Source organism: Haematobia irritans, chromosome 4 (assembly GCF_050003625.1).
Source record: "Haematobia irritans isolate KBUSLIRL chromosome 4, ASM5000362v1, whole genome shotgun sequence".
NCBI lineage: Eukaryota > Metazoa > Arthropoda > Insecta > Diptera > Muscidae > Haematobia > Haematobia irritans.
The window spans coordinates 3,193,744-3,217,266 of NC_134400.1; the positions used below are offsets into that span (position 1 = coordinate 3,193,744).

General features: G+C 28.1%; 1 protein-coding gene across 2 annotated transcripts; it reads left to right on the top strand.

Annotated features, from left to right (window-relative positions):
* Positions 1-23,523, top strand: geko. 2 transcript variants are annotated; one of them, XM_075305641.1, is made up of 4 exons: positions 1-463; positions 537-735; positions 20,430-20,604; positions 22,096-23,523. In XM_075305641.1, the coding sequence occupies exons 2-4, from the start codon at positions 558-560 to the stop codon at positions 22,280-22,282; spliced, it is 540 nt and encodes a 179-aa protein (XP_075161756.1). In that variant the 5' UTR covers positions 1-463; positions 537-557; the 3' UTR covers positions 22,283-23,523. The 2 variants fall into 2 exon arrangements, with proteins under 2 accessions (XP_075161756.1, XP_075161755.1); XM_075305640.1 differs by having other exon boundaries at positions 3-735.

Here is a 23,523-nt window from a genome sequence, read left to right on the forward strand (position 1 = left end):
TCAATTCGACTTAACAGATGTTAAGCTTAGTTGCAGAACAAACGAGCCATAGAGTGGACGAGCTGACGGCAAGACTTGAATTTACAATATACATCGCGTGAAACCGTTAATAACAAATAAAGAAATAAATAAATACCAGACAATATAGGAATAAATATATATTTTTGTAAAAGAAAACGGCGAATTCGATTTAATTATAACGTCAACCTCGTGTTTAATTTGTCGACGGTCTGGTTTTAGCCCAACCAATAACCCGCAACGATTACATTGTATAAATTTGCAATTATTCGTGAGACAAAATAATAACAAAGCGCCAACTTCAATATTGGCAAGCGAACGGAAAACGATCGTGTGCACTTAACCAAAAAAAAAAAAAACAAAAAACCAACGAAATATTTCGTAAATATACATTGTATTGAGAAAGTCTTCAAATTAAAAAAATTCCACCAAATTGTGCGAAAGTGTAATTAGTCAATTATATAGAAATCGTAATACGCAATAATTTGTGAATTTTTTTTTTTTTGTACTATCAAAAGAAAATTCCAAATATTTTGACCATGGATATGGCTTGGCGTTTTCGCATTATGATATTTGCCGTTGTGGCCTTGATGGTGTTTGGTGACTTTTTTGGCTATGGTGGAATGATGAGAGTCGTTAAATCCGATCCAAATCAACAGACGGCAGCGGGGGCGGGTAAATTCCAACAGAAAAATGCCGAAATTGAAATAAGTGAAGGTGAGTTGAGAATAAATCTAATGACATTTATGGCTAGCAAGGCAAATCTGCTTCCCTAAGTCTAATAAAGGTAAAACCAGTTGGAGTTTTAAAAAAAGTCTTCCTCTATCACCCACATAAACATTTTCAGAGACATTGCCAAAAACCCCATGATTACCATATTAGGGATATTCATTTATTTATTTTTGGCTTGTGGTATTTATTTTTTTCTTTAAAATATAATTTTTTTTTTGGCGATCAATTGATTGCTTGGCTAAAGTATAAATTTCCATAAAATATGCATTACAAATATCGTTATTAGTATTCACCACAATCCCTAAATGTAAACGAATCTATATATGCGTGTGTGTAAAATTCTGTGCTTGTATGCAATGTTGTTGTATTGCCAGATAACCTCATTTGACTTTTCATAAATGAGGTCAATTTGACCAGTGATGGCTAGGGTGACTGTAAATTGTGTGAATTTAATTTGCATTCATTCGAATTTCCCAACTAAAAAAAAATTAAGCAAACTACCATCAATCAAATCAATTAAAAATATTGGTTAAACTATCGGCACTCTTATATAATATGAGTTTACATTTGTCTTGCATATGTGTCTGTGTTGATCTATTGTGTGTTTGATGGTTTAAAGCAATATTTTTTAAACAAAAGCCATAACCAATAAATGTCAGTTTGATGCAATAGAATGAGTTGAATATTAGGGCTGTGCACAATGGGTAGTTTTCTAAGCAAATCAAATTATAACAGAGGGAGAGAAAGAGAGCCAAAAGGGAGAGTATAATAACATTCGATATTTGTTTTGGCTTGGATAACATTTTATAAGTCAAGGTCATTTATTGAAGGTTATATTCAAAATATCAACTCATATAGGATAGATGAAATTTGGTGTATTTATATGATGGGTAGGATTTTATTGATACAAAAAACGTGTACCCAATTAATAAAAAAAAATGTTTAATCAAATCCGCCATTTAACCTTTTCTAAGATATATACCGCAGGGTTGATAAAGTTGACACTTTTGTGCTTTTTTTGATACATTTCGACTGCCAAAAGCACCGTGACACTACCGCGAGCTATTTGATACTTTTTCATCACAATTAATCTATATAGAGTTATTCTGCCCTAAATGTGAACGTTTCTCAGATATCAACTTTACTCTAGAAATTATAAATAGCGGACATTGAAGAAGTAAACATATTCCAAAATGAGGATAATAATCGCAACATGTTTGAGAGGACTATTGTATATACCATATTGGTCCGCAAATGTGAAACGTGATATGTGGTTTTTCCCGCCAGAGTATTATAAGATAGTGTGTATATATTTCAAATGCCCAGAAGGAGACGAAATACACACATGGTGTCTTTAGCAATAATGCTTAGAGCTGGCCCCTGATACGGTTGCCACAGTTGGTAGAATTCTACAAGCGCCCAGCAAAAAAATTTGGAAATTATTCCAAAGGCACAACTTTAAAAGCACTTCCCAAAGATGCACTCCCAATGATGTTCTTTATTTTAACTACCCGGGAAGTTCTTTTAATTAAATTTTTTTCATACTTTTAATGGGTAATTTTAACTTTTTTTGTTTCAAGTAAGGTAAAAACAGAGTAAGAATTCATAAAATGGTAGAAATCATTTAAATTTTGTCGAAAAAAATGCTAAATCCAATCTGAAAAAATTGTGAATTTTTGAAAATATTTGAGGTCAAAAGTTTCCGACAAGCATTAAAATCTATTAAAAATTATAAAAAAATACTAAAATTTATTTATTTGATAAAATATCACAGAATTTTTTAATTTACATCCAAAACATTGAATTTGGAGTACACCTAAAGAAGTGATGCAAATTCAGTGCAACGGCTGTAGAAATGGAGGACTTCCGTCCTATGACAAGCCCATGTTAAATTCATCGCTTCTGCGTCAATTTTGCACTACTTCCAGATCCAAAAAGAACTACTTCCAGATCCAATATATAATATGTTTGAAAGCATATTGGTCTAAACAATATATGTTTGGATAGTCTAAGTTCCAAACATTTTGTATTTTTGCATCCAAATTCAATAATGTTGTCTTCCAAAAAACAATATGTTATTATGTGAACATATAATATGTTTGGAAGCATTTTGCACCCAAAAATATTATATGCTTAAAAATTCTCCCAAACAATATTGTGCTCAAAATTTTATTTATTTATTTATATATTTACAATCATAATGAATTATGAAAATAAACAGGTAATATAGGTGCTAACAACATAGGTTTTCGACCTGAATGCTCAAAATTTTGTTTCTGCCTAATTGTATATTCCCCCACATCTTTCTCACTTCCACGAGATTTTTTAGTTCTTAGCACTTTTTTCTGTGATACAAACATTGTAGAAGAAATTATTCAATTTTATGATTTTTTTATTTTAATTTTACCTTTTGCCGGACGGGGATTTGAACAGCGGACCACACAGTTTGTAAGGATCAAAGAAGTAGTAGATCAATTGCCCAAGGAAAAATAAAATGTTAATTTTGTAATAACAAGCAACAACCACCAACTTAATTCAATATCGCTCCCTGTTAAATAGCGCTCCAAGCTACTAAACACATATATGTTTATAGGCTATTTCTAAATTAATATATGTTTGCATCCAAGCATATTATATTTACAAACATTTTGTGTCCCAAACATAATATGTTCTAACATATTAACATATATGTCCCAAACATGTTATGCTAGTTTATGAACATTATATGCTTGCACTCAAAAATATTGTGTTTAAAAGTTTGTGTTCCAAACATATAATGTTTATAGCCAAACATATGAAAAACAGTCTTTTTCATCCGTGTAGAATTCTTGATTTTGGTCGATTTTGCAAATAGGTACTTCTTCATAAATTATCTACTGAAATAAAATTTTGACAAAATTTTCTATAGAAATAAAATTTTTACAACATTTTCTATAGAAATAAATTGTTGACAAATATATCTATAGAAATAAAATTTCCTATATAAATAAATAGTTGACAAAATTTTCTATAAGAATAAAATTTTTCCTATAGAAATAAAATTTTGACAGAATTTCCTATAGAATCCAAGTGGACAACATTTTCTATGGAAATAAAATTTTGACAAAATTTTCCCAATAGACATAATATTTTGGCAAAATTTTCTCTAGAATACAAATAGACAAACTTTTCTATGGAAATAAAATTTTGATAAAATTTTTCCAATAGAAATAAATTATTGACAAAATTTTCTATAGAAGTAAAATTTTCAAAAAATTTTCCATGGAGATAAATTGTTGACAAAATTTTCTATAAAAATGAATTTTTGACAAAATTTCCTAGAGAAATAAATTAGTAACAAAATTTTCTATAGAAATGAAATATTGACATAATTTTGTATAGAAATAAATTGTTGACAAAATTTTTTATAGACTTAAAATTTCCAAAAAAAAAACTATAGAAAAAAAATTTCAAAAAATGTTCTATACAAATAAAATGTTGACAAAATTTTTTATAGAAATAAATTGGTGTCAAAATTTTTCCTATAGCATTAATATTTTGACAAAATTTCCTATAGAATACAAAATTTTCTATGAAAATAAAATTTTGACAAATTTTTCTATAGAAATGAATTTTTGACAAAATTACCTAGAGAAATAAATTATTGACAAAATTTTCTATACAAAATAAAAATTTCAAAAAAGTTTCTATAGAAATAAATTGTTGACAACATTTTCTATAGAATTAAAATTAAAACAAACAAATTAAATTTTCAAAAAATTTTCTGTAGAAATAAATTTTTGAGAAAATTTTCTATAGAAATAAAATTTTGACAAAATTTTCTATGGAAATAAAATTTTGAAAACAATTTTCTATTAATTATCTCCTCTTATTCGGCCTATTACAATTGAGTTACCCCGGGGAGAGCCCCGCTAGCATTGCCAGTAGATGGTTCGGTTGTCTGATCACTCAATCTTCCACCATTATTATTGTAAATATTTCAGCCTGTAAAGTGATATAGTTATTTGGTAGTTTTTGCGTTATTCAATATTTTCAGGTGTTTGGAGGAAGACAAAAATCTTACTAGATTATGTAGAGACGCAAGAGTAATTTTTACTAAGTGTCTGGAAACTAATATATTGATTTTTTTGCACTTCTGTGTACTTAATATAGTTATCTGAGGGCAATGAGTGCACTATGACATTAAGAGCACCTTTGATAGCTCCTTCATAGAAAAGAAAAATCATAACTACCCTCAAAAAAAGTGAACTCTCTATTTCACTAAAGCCAATGTCACTAAAGCCGATTTCACTAAAGCCAATTTAACTTTATTTTAGTTCATGGAATTATTATGTTTGGAGAAAGTTTCCTTTACTCTAATAATTTTTTGTGCACGTTAGTTAAATTAACTAAAACCTAGGAAAAAATATACTCAAATGAAGCATAAAGATTAACTAAATTCGTGTCTTCCACAAAATAGTTCAGAATTTCTTTAAATTTGTAAATTTGACCAAAAATGCGGCCATCATGAACTTCGTATGTCACTAAAGACATTCTTGTAATTTTGAACTCCAAGTTTTTCCTTCAAACTACAAAACTTAATTAAAAAACTTAATTATGTCTAATAAATTTTCTTGAATATGTCGAAAAATGTCCATAAAGCTCGAAAAATAATTGTATAATTAGATATGTTTACTTATTTTTATGACATCGGCGTGATGCCATCGTTTGTAATACTGTTTAGTTAAAATTTTCTACAAATATTCAAAATTTTCTAAAATTAACCGAAAGTTTTCTTCCTGGTGGGTTCACTGTTTTTTCAGTCTACGTATGGAGAACAACAATAGAGATGTATTGGCTACAAAAACATATTAATAATTTATTTAAACATTTATTACATCATTTGTAATTTTTTGTTGTTTCAACCCATTGTGCCTAACCTTTCATTACCTAAATATATGCATGTAATAATAAAAATAACAACAATCCGGGTGTTATGTTGTAATCGGTTCGGCTAACTTGTTTTGTTTCCTATGCTATGTTATCCAACATTCGTCCAGCATCCATCATAATATCCACCATTTATTTCCCACCATAAAAGCATACTCAGTTGGTTACTTCAACCCGATTTCTTGTTAGAAATCAAATACAACAGCATAATGCCAACAGCATCAAAGGTAATTTTCAAACTGGCTAAGATTTTTTTTATTACCAGCTCAAAGAAAAAAGAAAGAAAGACCAACATAAGAAAAAAGTAGCCAAACAAGTGTTATTAAAATTGAAGAAAAAATATCAACGTACACTGAAAGAAGAGTTTTCTTTTCAAGCGAATTTGAAAATTATATGTTTGGAACTAATTTTTTTTTAACACAATTTTTTTAAGTGCAAGCATATAATGGTCATAAACTAGCATAACATGTTTGGGACATATATGTTAATATGTTAGAACATATTATGTTTGGAACATAAAATGTTTGTAAATATAATATGCTTAGATGCAAATATATATTAATTTATATATGTGTTTAGAAAGAGAGACCTAGAGAGTATGCTGCAAGTAAAATAATCGAAGTAACCAATTGACGCCTTAAAAATATATCCACACAAAGAAAATGCCACTAAAATTTTTTTCTACCAGTGTATGCCCTAAGGTGAAATATAATATGTTTGAACAATACAAACAATATTTTGTTTGGACTAATCCTGAAAATATATATGCTTGAAGCAAAATGTGTTTGGGGTATATATGTTACAGAAGCGATGTTTTTTGAGGGTGTATGTGCTCTGAAGGAAAATACTTTATGAGAAAGGGAATTTTTGATTTGTCTGAAATTTCGTTGCGGAGAAAAATATTTTTTCTGTGGGTGTAGGATAAATGGTTGAATGAAGCTTAAGGGAGAAAAACTGGCCACTATTCGTTTACACACATGACAATTTTAAGGTTCATAGAAGGTGAAAGTGAAAATATTGGGGAGGAGGTGGTGCGGGGACCATTTCCCATTGTAGTTAAAAGCTCATAACCATATATGTGAAGGAAAAACATTTGCTACAAATTTCGCCCAGAAACTTGGCGGTTGAATGGATCCAGTTAATATTTATGTGTACTAACAAATAATAATGGCCCCATACACTATCACCGTCACCATCACTTGATTGTTGTTTCACGTTCCAGTGTGAAATGGGAAAAACGTGATGTCAATTCAAAGACGACAACAACTACATAAGTGAATGAATATTCATGATCAACCACTTTTTCAAAGTTACAGATACAAAGCGTTCGACATCCGTATAAATCGACCGTATCCATATGGCTCTCTCATTCTGTTTACCTGAGTAATTGTAGCATTTATTGCTAGATATTTATTTTTGCTATAAATACACTGGAACTTTTAAGTTGTTAAAAAATGCTATTACACTCAGATAATAATTAAACACGAAACTTAGTTAATATAAGTTCATTTGCTCTATATTATAATTTCGAATTTTTGGAGAACATCATCTATGAGCACTTCAAGGCTAAATTACTCAAGTAGTAATACATTTTTTTCTGTTGCATTTATTTATGAAAATTTATCAAAATTTACAGGGCAAATATAACTCATCATGCGCAATTTCTTAGAATTTTTGCACATATTTCAAATATTTTATTTTAATTGTTTTGTTTGTCTATAAATTGATTCGAAATTAAAAATCGAAAATATTTATGAAGTGATTGGAATTTATTATATTATTAAATTTATTGCCAAAGTTAAAAACATCTGTTTGTATAGTGATTCGTTTTTGGAAACGAAGGTAATTCATAATTCATATTGTCACCATGTACAGCTAAATAAGTAAATAAAAGTCAAGTGCAAATATTTCTCCTAAAGAAAAAAATTATCCTGTCTTTCGAATTATTTAAAATGATTTCAGAATCCGATGCAATTAACATTCAACGTCAACAATACGACAAAAAGTATCGTCTTTTATTTTAAACATGTTTTGCGAATATTCGAATTGCATTATTGGTATTGGAATATTGGAATGTTTGTTAATTGCAAAAATGAAAAACAAAAATATCCAGTAAAACTTGTTTCAATATATTATTTATCTGAAAATAAATATTTTCATTTAAAATCCCCAAAAAATACTAAAAACAAAACATTTGGAACTTTAGTATCACTTGCCAAAAATTCATTAAACACCACTACAAAATGAAAAGAAATAAATAACAAAGAAACTATCATACAAATTTAAAAGACATTAACAAATTGTATGGATAACATCAGCATCCAATTTACATGTTCCATAAAAATTCAAATTCAAAAGAAAAAGTAGACAATAGAAATAAAAATAAAGCGTATATTTTAACTAGTTTAGTGCTTTGGCAATTAATGATGAAATACCACAGAAATTCTGGGTAAATTCAGGAAGCCTTTTTATTCTCATATTATGGTAATTTGTGATTTTTTTTATTATCCAAAGAAAGAGTAAACCTGAAAAAATATGTTTTTTTTTTGATTTGTAAATCTGAAAAGAAATATTCTTTGTTGTTCACCTTAACCCGTTTTGGAATTTTTAATTGTCCGTGTGATGTCATTAATGATGCTGTATTGCCAAAATATCCTAACATCACTATATATAGATATTAGCATTGGATTTTAATTGCTAGTGAAAGGTAGATGAATAGATCCAAAACTTTATTATATAAATTATAAGAATAAACACTGAAAAAACAGTGAACCCACCAGGGAGAAAATTTTCGGTTAACTTTAGAAAATTTTAAATATTTGTAGAAAATTTTAACTAAACAGTATTACAAACGTTGGCATCACGCCGATGTCATAAAAATAAGTAAATATTTTTAGACAAATTCAAGAAAATTTATTAGACATAACTAAGTTTTTTCACTTGTTAAAGAAAATTTTGTAGTTTGAAGGAAAAACTTGGAGTTCAAAATTGCAAGAATGTCTTTAGTGACATACGAAGTTCATGATGGACGCATTTTTGATAAAATTTACAAATTTAAAGAAATTCTGAACTATTTTGTGGAATACACAAATTTAGTTAATCTTTATGCTTCATTTGAGTATATTTTTTCCTCGGTTTTAGTTAATTTAACTAACGTACACAAAAAATTATTAGAGTAAAGGAAACTTTCTCCAAACATAATAATTCCATGAACTAAAATAAAGTTAAATTAGCTTTAGTGAAATAGAGAGTTCACTTTTTTTTGAGTGAAGAAACGAATAAGATGGAAAGCTGGTTGGAACTCAATTTTATGTAGACAAAAATGTCAACTCTTGAGTTTATTGACTTTTGATTTTTTTTTTTCAAAATTTGTTGACACTTCGATTTTTCACAATTTCGGGAAAGTTGTCTTTCGACTTTTGCGATTACTGAAAATGTTGCTTTTGTACGTCACAAGCCTCGTACGAGAGAAATGTAATATAAGAATAAAATAAGTGAATATGGCCGAAAGTCCGTCCGGGCCTATACAAGTACTGGAGGATGCATGCCGAATTTCAATCGGATCGAATGGAAATATAATAATGGACCGACATGAAAATATTTTTGTATGTTAGTCATAAGACGTATGTTAGCATCACATGACATTTTTGAACCAGTTTAGATAAAATTTTTCATGCGGAGTAAGCGTGATTTCAACAGACAGACGGACATATCCAAAGAAATACAGAATTTCATCACGACCAAAAATATATATGTACATATTTTTATGTGCGCCTTATACCAATATCTTGATGTCAAACATAGGAATTGGTAAAGTTTGTATATCACAGTCCAATGGTGGAGGGCAGTAATGCCAGTATTTTCTAGCTTTTTCCTCAAATTGTCACGCTTTGGTTCAAAAAAAAATCATACGGAAGTTCCCCAATAAAACTTCCCAATAACATTTTATAATGGAAATGAATTCTTAAATAATGATTGGAAGATTGTTGGTATAGAGCCCTTGTCAGATTTTGGATCGAGGTATAATATTAATAAAATGTTCTCAATTTTCCAAACACCAAACTGAACAACTCCCCGATACTAACAGCACTGGTGTAGGTTTTTGATGAGTCACGCCCAAGTGCACCGAAAACGTCCACCGGACAGGTCAAAATGACAGATATCAAAGTCATCCTGTAGAAAAATTGGCTCAATCTGACCAACAAGCCTAACGATTTTAAAACAGCTGTTTATGTGCAATCAGAGAAAGTTTCTGTTTCTGTGTCCTATCCACGGTTGCAACTCGTGCCAAAAAAGAATCTACCAAAATTTGAAGAAAATTTAACTAAAACTCTGTCCTATTTTAAAGTTTTTTGTCAAAATTTTAAGGTTAGTATGAAAAAAATATTTTTTTTTTCATTTTTTCATTTCATTTCATTTTATTGAGTACCTACACAACAAGATTAAAATCTTATAGTTACAGTGCAGGATTATAAATGTTAAAACATCTCCGATTAATAATAAGTACAATAATTAAATTTAAAAATAAAAAGAAAATAAATTAAAATTAGAATAAATAAAAATTGTATTAATAATAATAGAAAAATATATATATATATAGAAATTACTTTTAATATTCAATTTCATTGTATTATTGATGATTGAAATTGAAATTGTGATACTATATTATATATAAGCAAATTTTTAATGATAAATATTCTAATTTTGAAATAAATTTTGAATACTCTTCTTAAAAGATGATGCGTTGCTGATGCATTGTATATCGGGTGGTAGAGTGTTCCAGAGACGTATTGTGCCAATAAAGAACTGCCATTCGGATACAAGACTTGTCCTTATTTTTCTTTTATATGTTTTATTACATTATTTATTATATATTTTCATCTTTCCTACTAAACGTCAATTTTTTGGGTGTATTAAAATATCCTTTGAATTGTAAATGTGTCGAAATTTAAATGTTATAAGGATTTTAGTTTGCACCATCAAAGGAGAACTTACTTGCAATGGAATTTGATAGTATGTAATTAAAATTTTTAATCATATTGAATTTATAGAAAATTTTGCCATAATGTTTACTTATATAGAAATTTTTCCCAAAACTGTATCTTCTATATACAATATACAGAAATATACAGAAAAATTTGTCAACATTTTATTGCTATAGAAAATTTTGTTTCTATAGAAAAATTTTCTCAAAATTTTATTTCTATAGAAAATTTTCTTAAAATTTTATTTCTATAGAAAATTTTGTCAAAATTTTATTTCTATAGAAAATTTTGTCAAAATTGTATATCTATAGAAAATTTTCTTAAAATTTTATTTCTATAGAAAATTTTGTCAACATTTTATTTCTATAGAAAATTTTGTCAAAATTTTATTTCTATAGAAAATTTTGTCAAAATTATTTTCATAGAAAATTTCTCAAAATTTTATTTCTATAGAAACATTTCTCAAAATTTTATTTCTATAGAAACATTTCTCAAAATTTTATTTCTATAGAAAATTTTCTTAATATTTTATTTCTATAGAAAATTTTGTCAAAATTTTATTTCTATAGAAAATTTTGTCAAAATTTTATTTCCATAGAAATTTTTGGCATCATTTTATTTCCATAGAAAATTTTGTTAACATTTTATTTCTATAGAAAATTTTCTTAAAATTTTATTTCCATAGAAATTTTTGTCATAATTTTATTTCCATAGAAAATTTTGTTAAAATTATATTTCCATAGAAAATTTTGTCAAAATTTTATTTTCATAGAAAATTTTGTCAACATTTTATTTCCTTAGAAATTTTTGTAAAAATTTTATTTCCATAGAAAATTTTGTCAAAAATTCAACTTCTAGGGAAAAATTTGTGAAAATTTTAACTTCTACATAAAATTTTCTCAAAATTTTATTTCCATAGAAAAATTAGTAAAAATTTTATTTCCATAGAAAAATTTGTAAAAATTTTATTTCCATAGAAAAATTTCTCAAAATTTTATTTTTATAGAAAATTTCGTCAAAATTGTATTTCTATAGAAAATTGAAGTACGTTTTAGTTGGAGAGTAATATTATGCAAAAATCTAGCAAAACTTCAAGAATTCTATTCCTCTACCAAAGAGTACAAAATCTACCATTTGTTTGTAGAATTCTACCAACTGTGGCAACCGTGGTCGTATCTACAACTTATTGGTACACATCGGAGACAAAAGAGACAGTAGACTGCACGGGTGAAAGTGCTTCGAAAAAGGGGAAAATTGTGCGAATGTTTTAAAATCAAATGAATCTTTTTACAATACAAATGAAAATGTATAGGATATATTCATCTTTGACTCCGAAACATTTTTTCTACCACTGCGGCGTGGATCAAATCTGGGCTTCATTATTTGGATTTTTTCTAATGTGGTTTACGTTTTTTCGTCCAATTTTTTGAACATGATACAATACGTACGAGAACAAACGATTTATTCACATTTAAATATTGAAGATGTCTAACGATAGCCACTTTTGGTTTTTCAGAAAAATATAAAGCTTGAATTCCATCGCGAATAACTTTTTTCCGAATGCAATACATCAAAATGCTTTTATAAACTTGTAAACAATAAAATGATCTGTCACTGCAATAAATCTGTCAGCTGACAGGCGAGTGGTTTAGAAATGATAGCATCCTGAAGTTGGTTGCAATACATATCAGTCATCCGTACATCTATTTTCATTTCATTTCATTTCATTTTATTGATTACCCACACAACAGTGCAGGATTGTGAATGTTGATCGAGTTTCTGTTAATTATTGATCGATTTTCTCCTAAGCGTAATGCTGTGCAAATGACTAATACTTGGCTTCTAAATTAAGCTTCACCATTCTGATTAGTATCTCAATCTCGATAACAATCATGAGTTCGATTTTTATTGACTGGCATTATCAATTTTTGACTTTTACTTTTCAATTTGATGACTTTTACTTTTCATATGCAAATCAATGAGATAGAGGCGCCTCGCTATGCATCATACTCGTACAGATAGATTAAGCGAGTCGTAAACATCGTACACAGAATACCGCTGTGTATGATGAATTCATTAAATTCCCCTCATACGTAGGTATTCCATTATGGATATTCGTTGGTTGGCCGGCGGTTGTTGCCTCTAAATGAATTATTGATCGCATTTCGTCAGCGATTTATTCAGATTTTAAATAGCAAATGTTTGAATAATTTGTGAGATTTTCTTAATCTCATCAAGGTTAAGCGTTCGTTGAACTCCCCGCTATCGACTTCTCAGCGATAGACGAACGCATAAAATAGCAACAATTCGAGTTCAGGCTTTATTTGGTGAAAAAAGTCGTGTTTCGGGTAAACGAGAGTTCTGTTAGTCTTTCTATTGTTAAGCAGCTGTCCAAAGAAGAAGAAGAAGAACATTTCAAGTCGATTCGAAAGAACTTAATGAGAATCGAAAGAGAGAAAAGCTGTTTTTTTGAATAAATAATTACACTTTAAACAAGATCTCCAAAACAGACATCATTTGTTTATATATAAAGAAATAATATTTTTTTTGCTTTGCTTGGCGAAATGTAGCAGATCAAAATGTACGGTTATAAACATTAATACATATGAATGAATAAATTAAATATTAAAAGTGAATGTTAGTTTCAACAAAACAAGTTAATATTAAATATTCTAAATTTTAAGACAATTGTTAGTAAAAAGCCGAAAGAAATTTATTGCTGCTAATGATATATTTTAAATTTGAACATTTCCGCAATAAAATTCGGTATTAAATTAAATAAAAAGTGAAAATAAAAATTGCTAAAACAAAAACAATTAAAACAAGTATATACGGCCGCAAGTTCGGCCAGGCCGAATCTTATGTACCCACCACCATGGATTGCGTAGAAACTTCTACGAAAGACTGTCATCCACAATCGAATTACTTGGGTTGTGGTATCTTAAAACTTCTTATTCCTGCATGGTTGTTGGATACCATATACTAACATCACGTACCAAATTTCAACCGAATGGGAAGAATTTTGCTCTTCCAAGGGGCTCTGGAGGTCAAATCTGGGGATCGGTTTATATGGGGCCTATATATAATTATGGACCGATATCGACCAATTTTTGCATGGGAGTTTGAGGCCATAAATTAACACCACGTACCAAATTTCAACTGAATCAGATGAATTTTGGTCTTCCAAGAGGTTCCGGAGGTCAAATCTGGTGATCGGTTTATATGGGGGCTATATATAATTATGAGCCGATGTGGACCAATTTTTGCATGGTTGTTAGAGACCATATACTAACATCACGTACCAAATTTCAGCCGGATCGGATGAAATTTTCTTCTCTTAGAGGCCTCGCAAGCCAAGTCGGGGGATCGGTTTATATGGGGGCTATATATAATTATGGACCGATGTGGACCAATTTTTGCATGGTTGTTCGAGACCATATACTAACACCATGTACCAAATTTCAGCCGGATCGGATGAAATTTGCTTCTATTAGGGGCCTCGCAAGCCAAATCGAGGGATCGGTTTATATGGGGGCTATATATAATTATGGACCGATGTGGACCAATTTTTGCATGGTTGTTAGAGACCATATATTAACACCATGTACCAAATTTCAGCCGGATCGGATGAAATTTGCTTCTCTTAGGGGCCTCGCAAGCCAAGTCGGGGGATCGGTTTATATGGGGGCTATATATAATTATGGACCGATGTGGACCAATTTTTGCATGGTTGTTAGAGACCATATACTAACACCATATACCAAATTTCAGCCGGATCGGATGAAATTTGCTTCTCTTAGAGGCCTCGCAAGCCAAATTTTGGGGTCCGTTTATATGGGGGCTATACGTAAAAGTGGACCGATATGGCCCATTTGCAATACCATCCGACCTACATCAATAACAACTACTTGTGCCAAGTTTCAAGTCGATAGCTTGTTTCGTTCGGAAGTTAGCGTGATTCAACAGACGGACGGACGGACGGACGGACGGACGGACGGACGGACATGCTCAGATCGACTCAGAATTTCACCACGACCCAGAATATATATACTTTATGGGGTCTTAGAGCAATATTTCGATGTGTTACAAACGGAATGACAAAGTTAATATACCCCCCATCCTATGGTGGTGGGTATAAAAATATTGTTATTCAGTGATATAGTATGATATGATATCCTAGTGATATAGTATGATATGATATCCCAGCCCAGGAAGTACTTTTAATTAGTTTAACTACACGGGTAATTATTTTAATTAAGTTTTTTAAAACTCGCTTTTTTCATATGTTTAATGGGTAATTTTAACTGTTTAATCAAATAGATTAAAAACAGAGTAAGAATTAATAAAATGGAACGAATTTTTGAAAATATTTGAAACGCTTACGACTAACGCCTGTCGCTATAAATCATAAAAAATTATAAAAAATATTTATTTGACAAAATATCACAACATTTGTTTAATTCACATCCAAAACACTGAATCACACCTTATGAAGTGATCCAAATTCAGTGCAAAGGCTGTTGAAACGGTGGACATCCGCAAAAGGTTCAAGTGTGGTTCACCTTGGGTTTAGTGAACTGCCTGAATTTATTCTGACAATTGGTTGATAGTTTTACTGCAAGTAGAGGATGCTGATGAGGAATGTAGTAATTCCGAAACGTGCGTCCATCCAAACATCTTGCAGTCTATAGGGCTTTGTCCAAATAAATTTGACAAACATTCTTTTCCTCTGTTGGTTAAGCTACTCTTGTAGATTAGTCAACACAATGGTTTTAAAGCTGAGATCAAAACAACAAATATGATTGAAGCACAAACCCACAATAAAAAACAAAACACGACTGAAATAAAATTTTGACAAAATTTTCTGTAGAAATAATATTTTGACAAAATATTCTATAGAAATAACATTTTAACAAAATTTTCTATAGAAATAAAATTTTGACAAAATTTTCTATAGAAATGAAAGTTTGACTAAAATTTTCTGTAGAAATAAAATTTTGACAAAATTTTCTATAGAAGTAAACTTTTATACAATTTTCTAGAGAATTAAAATTTTTACAAAATTTTCTATAGGAAAAAAGTTATGACAAAACTTTCTGTAGTAATAAAATTTTGACAAAATTTTCTATAAAAATAAAATTTTGGCAAAACTTTCTATAGAAATAAAATTTTGACAAAATTTTCTATAGAAATAACATTTTGACAAAATTTGCTAAAGAAATAAAATTTTGACAAAATTTTCTCTAGAAATAAAATTTTCTATAGAAGTAAAATTTTCTATAGAAATAAAATTTTGACAACATTTTCTATAGAAATAAAATTTTGACAAAATTTTTTATATAAATAAAATTTTGATAAAATTTTCTATAGAAATAAAATGTTGACAAAATTTTCTAGAGAATTAAAATTTTTACAAAATTTTCTATAGGAAAAAAGTTATGACAAAACTTTCTGTAGTAATAAAATTTTGACAAAATTTTCTAAAGAAATAAAATTTTGACAAAATTTTCTATAGAAATAACATTTTGATAAAATTTGCTATAGAAATAAAATTTTGACAAAATTTTCTCTAGAAATAAAATTTTCTATAGAAGTAAAATTTTGATAAAATTTTGACAAACTTTCCCGTAGAATTAATATTTTGATAAAATTTTCTATAGAAATAAAATTTTGATAAAATTTTCTATAGAAATAAAATGTTGACAAAATTTTCTATAGAAATAAAATTTTGACATTTTCTATAGAAATAAAATTTTGACATTTTCTATAGAAATAAAATTTTGACAAAATTTTCTGTAGAAATAAAATTTTGGCAAAACTTTCTACAGAAATAAAATTTTGACAAAATTTTCTATAGAAATAACATTTTGACAAAATTTGCTATGGAAATAAAATTTTGACAAAATTTTCTTTAAAAATAAAATTTTCTATAGAAGTAAAATTTTGATAAAATTTTGACAAACTTTCCCGTAGAATTAATATTTTGATAAAATTTTCTATAGAAATAAAATTGTGACAAAATTTTTTATATAAATAAAATTTTGATAAAATTTTCTATAGAAATAAAATTTTGACAAAATTTTCTATAGAAATAAAATTTTGACCACATTTTCTATAGAAATAAAATTTTGATAACATTTTCTATAGAAACAAAATTTTGACAAAATTTTCTATAGAAATAACATTTTAATATTTATAAAATTCTGAAATAAAATTTTGACAAAATTTTCTATAGAAATAAAATTTTATATTTTATAAAATTCTGAAATAAAATTTGGACCAAATTTTCTATAGATATAAAATTTTGACAAAATTTTCTATAGGATTAAAATTATGACAAATATAAAATTTTCTATAGAAATAAAATTTTGAGAAAATTTTCTCTAGAAATATAATTTTGACAAAATTTTCTATAGAAGTAAAATTTTGATAAAATTTTAACAAAATTTTCTATAGGAAAAAAATTATGACATAATTTTCTATAGAAATAAAATTTTGAAAAAATTTTCTATAGAAATAAAATTTTGACAAAATTTTCTACAGAAATGAAATTTTGACAAAACTTTCAATAGAGATAAAATTTTGATAACATTTTCTATAAGAAAAAAATTATGACAAAATTTTCTATGGAAATAAAATTTTGACAAAATTTTCTATAAAAATCCCTCGCTCGCTCTCTCTCTCTCTCTCTAAATTCTCACTCTTATTACTAAATAATCTTGAAGGTAAATTAGTTTAAATTGGTAGGCCAATACATTTATATGGAAAACTCTTTTTCTAGGCAATGTATGAGGATAGTACTTAGTCGCAGCATCACCATCATTTTATGCATGGTAATGACCTATCATCACCGAAATCTTCTGGTGGTGGTAAGTCAGTATTTCTAAGCATACGGTATTGCTGCGGTATGACACAATGTTCTTGGTAATCACTTTTTCACCTCAACTACATACCCAACTTTTGCTGGGCTAATAAATAAAATAATTTCTTTTTTTTGTGCGTATTTAAATTTCATACAAAATATATCCATCCAAAGTTTTATTTAAATCACAATTTTCTTGAGTGTATAAAAGAGTATAATTATTTTATGAAATAACCTGCTAAGCATTTATTTATTCTAAGTATTTTTGCTTAATTGTATATTTTAACAAAACAAAAAAACATTTCCTTCTTGATTTCATTGACAAATTTATATGTTAACTTAGCATTTTTAGTAAAAGCAGTGAATATAATAAACTTCATTGTGGAATAGAATCAACAAAACCATGAAGGTTAAGAATTTTCCAAACACGTTACATTTTTAATATAAGCTTTTGTAATGAAATTCATCTGTTTCAACATTGTACGCAAAATATCATTCAGCAATGGATTTTGTTAATTAACTTAATCACACTTAATAATTTGAGGTGAGTTTTAAGAACATTTGTTTGCAAATATTTTAGAATAATTTTCATTACGCTAGACTGAAATCGTGAATAGTAATGATTAACCTTAAAATTAAAAACCAGAAAATTATATAAAATTGTTTGCAGCGAATGCCATAAATTGTAGCACATGACAAATTTTCCGAGTTATGATTTTCAGAATTTTGTTATTTTGTTGTAGCCTCAAGGTATACACACACTTGCCACCTAAGTCTAAGAGGTTAATAACTTTCTTGACTGAGGAAAATGCTTAAGTCGATAAAGTGATATGTGAACAGGTTTTGGAGAACGAAACTCATAGTCATGCGAGTTTTGGGTTTTGTTTCCTCTTTTGATTTTATTCATGATTTTTATGATAGCAAATTTAAGCAAAATAAAATTTCACCCAATCTTCAATGTAGTTGGTCATACTCTGAGGGTTTCAAAGCTTCTCTAAGTGGTTTCACTGCAATGTGGAACGCCGATCGGACTCGGCTATAAAATGGAGGTCCCTTGTTATTGAGCTTAACATAGAATCGGGCAGCACTCAGTGATAAGAGAGAAGTTCACCAATGTGGTATCACAATAGACTGAATAGTCTAGGTGAGCCTGATACATCGGACTGCCACCTAACCTAACCTAACCTACTCTAAACCACTAAGGCAGGGATACAAAAGCACAGTTGCCAGTCTTGCAAAAATTAACTACTAAATTTTCAATAAAATTCTACCAAAAATCACCAAATTAATAAAATCTTGTTTCGAATTTTTTGAAATTCAATTCGAAAAATTTTATTTCTATAGAAAATGTTAACAAAATTTTATTTCTATAGCAAATATTGTCAAATTTATTTCTATAGAAAATTTTGTCAAAAATTTATTTCTATAGAAAATTTTCTCAAAATGTTATATCTAAAGAAAATGTTGTTTAAAGTTTTATTTCTATAGAAAATTTTGTTAAAATTTTATTTTTATAGAAAAATTTGTGGAAATTTTATTTCTATAGAAAATTTTGTCAAAATTTTATTTCTATAGAAAATATTGTCAAAAATTTATTTCTATAGAAAATTTTGACAAAAATTTATTTCTATAGACAATTTTGACAAAATTTAATTTTTATAGTGATAAGAGAGAAGTTCACCAATGTGGTATCACAATGGACTGAATAGTCTAAGTGAGCCTGATACATCGGGCTGCCACCTAACCTAACCTAACCTATTCTAAACCACTAAGGTAGGGATACAAAAGCACAGTTGCCAGTCTTGAAAAAATTAACTAATAAATTTTCAATAAAATTCTACCAAAAATTACCAAATTTATAAAATCTTGTATCGAATTTTTTGAAATTCAATCCAAAAAATTTTATTTCTATAGATAATGTTTGCAAAATTTTATTTCTATAGAAAATATTGTCAAATTTATTTCTATAAAAATTTTTTTCAAAATGTTATTTCTAAAGAAAATTTTGTCAAAATTTTATTTGTATAGAAAATTTTACCATATAGAAAATTTTGTCAAAATTTTATTTCTATAGAAAATATTGTCAACATTTTATTTCTATAGAAAATATTGTCAAAAATTTATTTCAATAGAAAATTTTGTTAAGAATTTATTTCTATAGAAAATTTTGTCAAAATTGTATTTCTATAGAAAATTTTGTCAAAATTTTATTTCTATAAAAAATTTTACAAAAATTTTGTTTCTATAGAAAATAATGTCAAAATTTTATTTCTATAGAAAAATTTGTGGATATTTTATTTCAATAGAACATTTTGTCAAAATTTTATTTCAATAGAAAATTTTTTCAAAATTTTATTCCAATAGAAAATTTTGTCAAAATTTTATTTCTATAGAAAATTTTTTTCAAAATTTTATTTCTATAGAAAATATTGTCAAAAATTTATTTCTATAGAAAATTTTACCAAAATTTTATTTTTATAGCAGATTTTATCAAAATTTTATTTCTTTAGAAAATTTTATCAAAATTTTATTTCATTAGAAAATTTTGTAAAAATTTTATTTCAATAGAAAATTTTAGTAAAATTGTATTTCTATAGAAAATTTTGTCAAAAATTTGTTTCAATAGAGAATTTTCTCAAAATTTTATTTCTATAGAAAATTTTCTCAAAGTTTTACTTCTGTAAACAATTTCTTCAAAATTTTATTTCTATAGAAAATCTTGTCAAAATTGTATTAAATTTTATCAAAATTTTATTTTTATTGAAAATTTTGTCAAACATTTTATTTCTAATTTTTAATTTTTGATTACAATCCCTTAACCTCCTTTATGGCATTTTAATTTATATTTTATATTATATCCCAAAAACATTATTTATTAATTTAAATCTTTTTCGCCTTTCCAGTTCCTGATTTAACTGAATTGTCAGCAGATGCCTTACAGCATAGACGCAATGCTATGAAAACTCAGCTATCAGATTCCATCAAAGATTCATGTCTGCCCAAAATGTTATGCGAGATGGCTGCTAAGCCCGAATATACTTTGTCGGAGAAGGAAAAGGATCTCATGAATTTAATAAGGTAATTTTTGTTATAATTGGTAGCCATTGTGGCGCAGGAATCGGATTCTGAATATAGAAGATTCTAATCTCTGGAAACATCTCTGTAAGTGGTGCTTAACATATTTGGGTATACTATTTGGACTCATCTATAAAAGGGGAGGTACCATGTTATGGAGATGAAAATATGATCGGGCAGTATTTATTGATAAGAAAGAATTTTCCCCATTAATCACAAAGAGAAATATGTAAGTACTTTGAAAACAAAACATATTGACCTAAAATGAACGATTATGCAACCCAAATTTTAGGACACGCAATTCATACAATATTAAGGGCAATTTTCTTTTATATAAATAAATTTTAATTAAAAGAAAAAAATTGTTTTCAATAGATTTAGAAAGTAAATATTTTAAATGGGCGTCCTTTCTTTGGAGTTGTATGTCTTTGAAAGAAATAATCTTTGCTTTTTATTTGAAATGAAGAAACATTGTTTACTTTGAATTTGGATTTTTTTAAATTGCTTTTATTTCTATGTGAATAACTTTGTTAATCTATCACAAAAAGAAAACGAAAATTCGATGATTGATTGGTATCCTAATTTTATTTGCCAGAATCCTAATTTTGTAGCTCAGAATCAATACTAAAATCCTTGAGAGAAAGTCGAAATCGTGGCATCCAAGTAAATTTGTTCTTGAAATCATAAACCGATAAAAAGTACATAGGGGGTGGGGGGTTGATTTAAAAAAATAAGATTTATGTCCGTTCGTCCGTTTTAGACACTGAAATTAGTATCCAACACTTGACGCATTATGCGTATGAGCGTCACCAATTTTAATTTCATACCAACGCAATGGACTAAAGTTCATTTAATTAGAATAGCAAATGTACATACGGCTTGGTCTCAATACAATATTCATTAATGTCTGAAATAAAATCGATTTCAAGAAGTATGCAGGCAGATATGAATGAATTACCCTACTAGGAAGGCAGTGTACTAAATCGATTTGCAACATACAACAGATATGCAAATTTCTGCACAGGTTTTGCGCTTCATTTGATACGAGGCTCGTTCGTTCGCTCGTTTGACTGGCTGGGTGTTTTTCATTAGGAAGGAAGGAAGTGATAAATGGACATATTTGGACAAAATTTAGGCGACCGTGGGTGTCCAGGTATGAGAGGTTCATTTTAATATGTTAAGATAGCAAACGTCCCCAGAAGACTGTCAATGTTTGGAAGGAGTCCGGTTTTCAGAGTGTACAAGTATGAGAGGTTTCACTATATTAATATTCTCCCTCTCTATCTCTCTCTTGTACCTATTCAACTATCGGCTATAAGGACAAAGTCCTTTGTCATGGAACTTATCTTGTGCAGCAATGATTTTTAAGAGAGAAATGGTGGGGGATACTGAAACATTGGTTTCGGCCTGAACTTAGCACCATATGTTTTCTCTTCCCGGATGATTTTAGTCCTTTCTAACTTAATTATTTTTTTTTTTCGTCTTTCATTACAGATCATCATCCATGTCTTTGGCTATGAATGGAGCTCCCAGTAAATGGCATTTTGCCGCTCATATGGGAGAATTATTGCGGTATACTGGAGATAATTTGAGCGGGCCCATGGGTTGTGCCAATCTATGGCCAAATTGTCCTATTAGTTCAAAAAAATTAATGAAATTATCCTATAAAGTTAAGCTATAAATAGAAGAAGAAAAATGTTAAAGGGCAAAGACGAGAAAAAAGATAGAATGTGATTTGAAATGGCATAAATCATAGAAAGCCCCCCCCCCCCCCCCTCTCTCTAAACTAAGAATCGTATTTATTAACTTTTTTAACTGAGTTTTGATTTCTAAAAATGAGAATTTTTCTTATTCTATACACATACATCGAAAACTTTTTAGGCTTCAATCAGGGAGTTAATTGATCCAATTATTTTTTTTTAATGAATCATCTACAGTATGACAATTCACTTCCAAAAATTTCTTATTAGAAACAAAATTTTCTTTTAGTTGTCTTATACCTCATACACATTACACTTCCAAAATCCACTTTAATTAGATTTCAACTGTCATTTGCTTTATAAAAAAGGGATTTCAAATCCACGTTTAGTAGATTTCGAGTCTAATGAAAATGAACTATTAGTTGTCTTAGAGATCGTCTTGTCTTGATCGAAAAAAATGGAATTCCGTTTGGCAACAATGTCGTTCCGAAAAAAAATATTTTTTTCGGTTTGTATTAATACCAAATAGAACGATTTATTTTAACTATATAATTTCATATTACTTAAACATTTTCAATGTTAATTGTCAATTTTGTTCAATTTTCTTTTTGAGCGACCAGAAAAAGTTTTTTTTTTTGACAAACACCGTTTGATAAATTCATATCCCTTTTGTCCTTAAAGTAGAACCAGTTGCCATAAATTCTAACGTATATGACCAACTGGATGCAATTTAGCATCCAGAGGGATCATAGCATAATATTTTTTTCTTTTTTTGAGTGTACTCATTTCCTTAACTCATGTGAAGCCAAATTGATTTTTTTTCCATTCCATTAAATGACATTTCCACATCATTTCCGCTCATATGTTCTGCACATATTCTTCGGGTTTTCATTAATTTATGCTTTTGTCTATTGTAAATATTTTTTAAGTATTAGCTTAATTTGTTCAAGTGTTTAGTGTAAGAATTTTAAGATGTTTTTGTTTGACACCAGAAATTGAAAATTTGTGAAATTTTGCACACTAGTCGAAAGAGAAACAATTTTTATCTACTGACTTAGTTACTTACGATCGAATTAAGATTACTTATAGCGATTATGGATATTGTTAAGTTTTTTTTTATGTAGAATAATATATTTTTGTATGTATGTATATACAAAATATTTTAGAGACTTTTATTTAAATCGAATAAAGAGAAAACTATTGTTTGTAAATAAAAAGAAAA

What these genes read in the sequence shown, in the direction of transcription:
- geko (XM_075305641.1), top strand. Translation starts at nt 558, where the DNA reads ATGGATATGGCTTGGCGTTTTCGCATTATGATATTTGCCGTTGTGGCC. An exon ending in CGAAATTGAAATAAGTGAAG is followed by an intron (nt 736 to 20,429) that starts GTGAGTTGAGAA and finishes TCGCCTTTCCAG; the next exon opens with TTCCTGATTTAACTGAATTG. An exon ending in GATCTCATGAATTTAATAAG is followed by an intron (nt 20,605 to 22,095) that starts GTAATTTTTGTT and finishes CTTTCATTACAG; the next exon opens with ATCATCATCCATGTCTTTGG.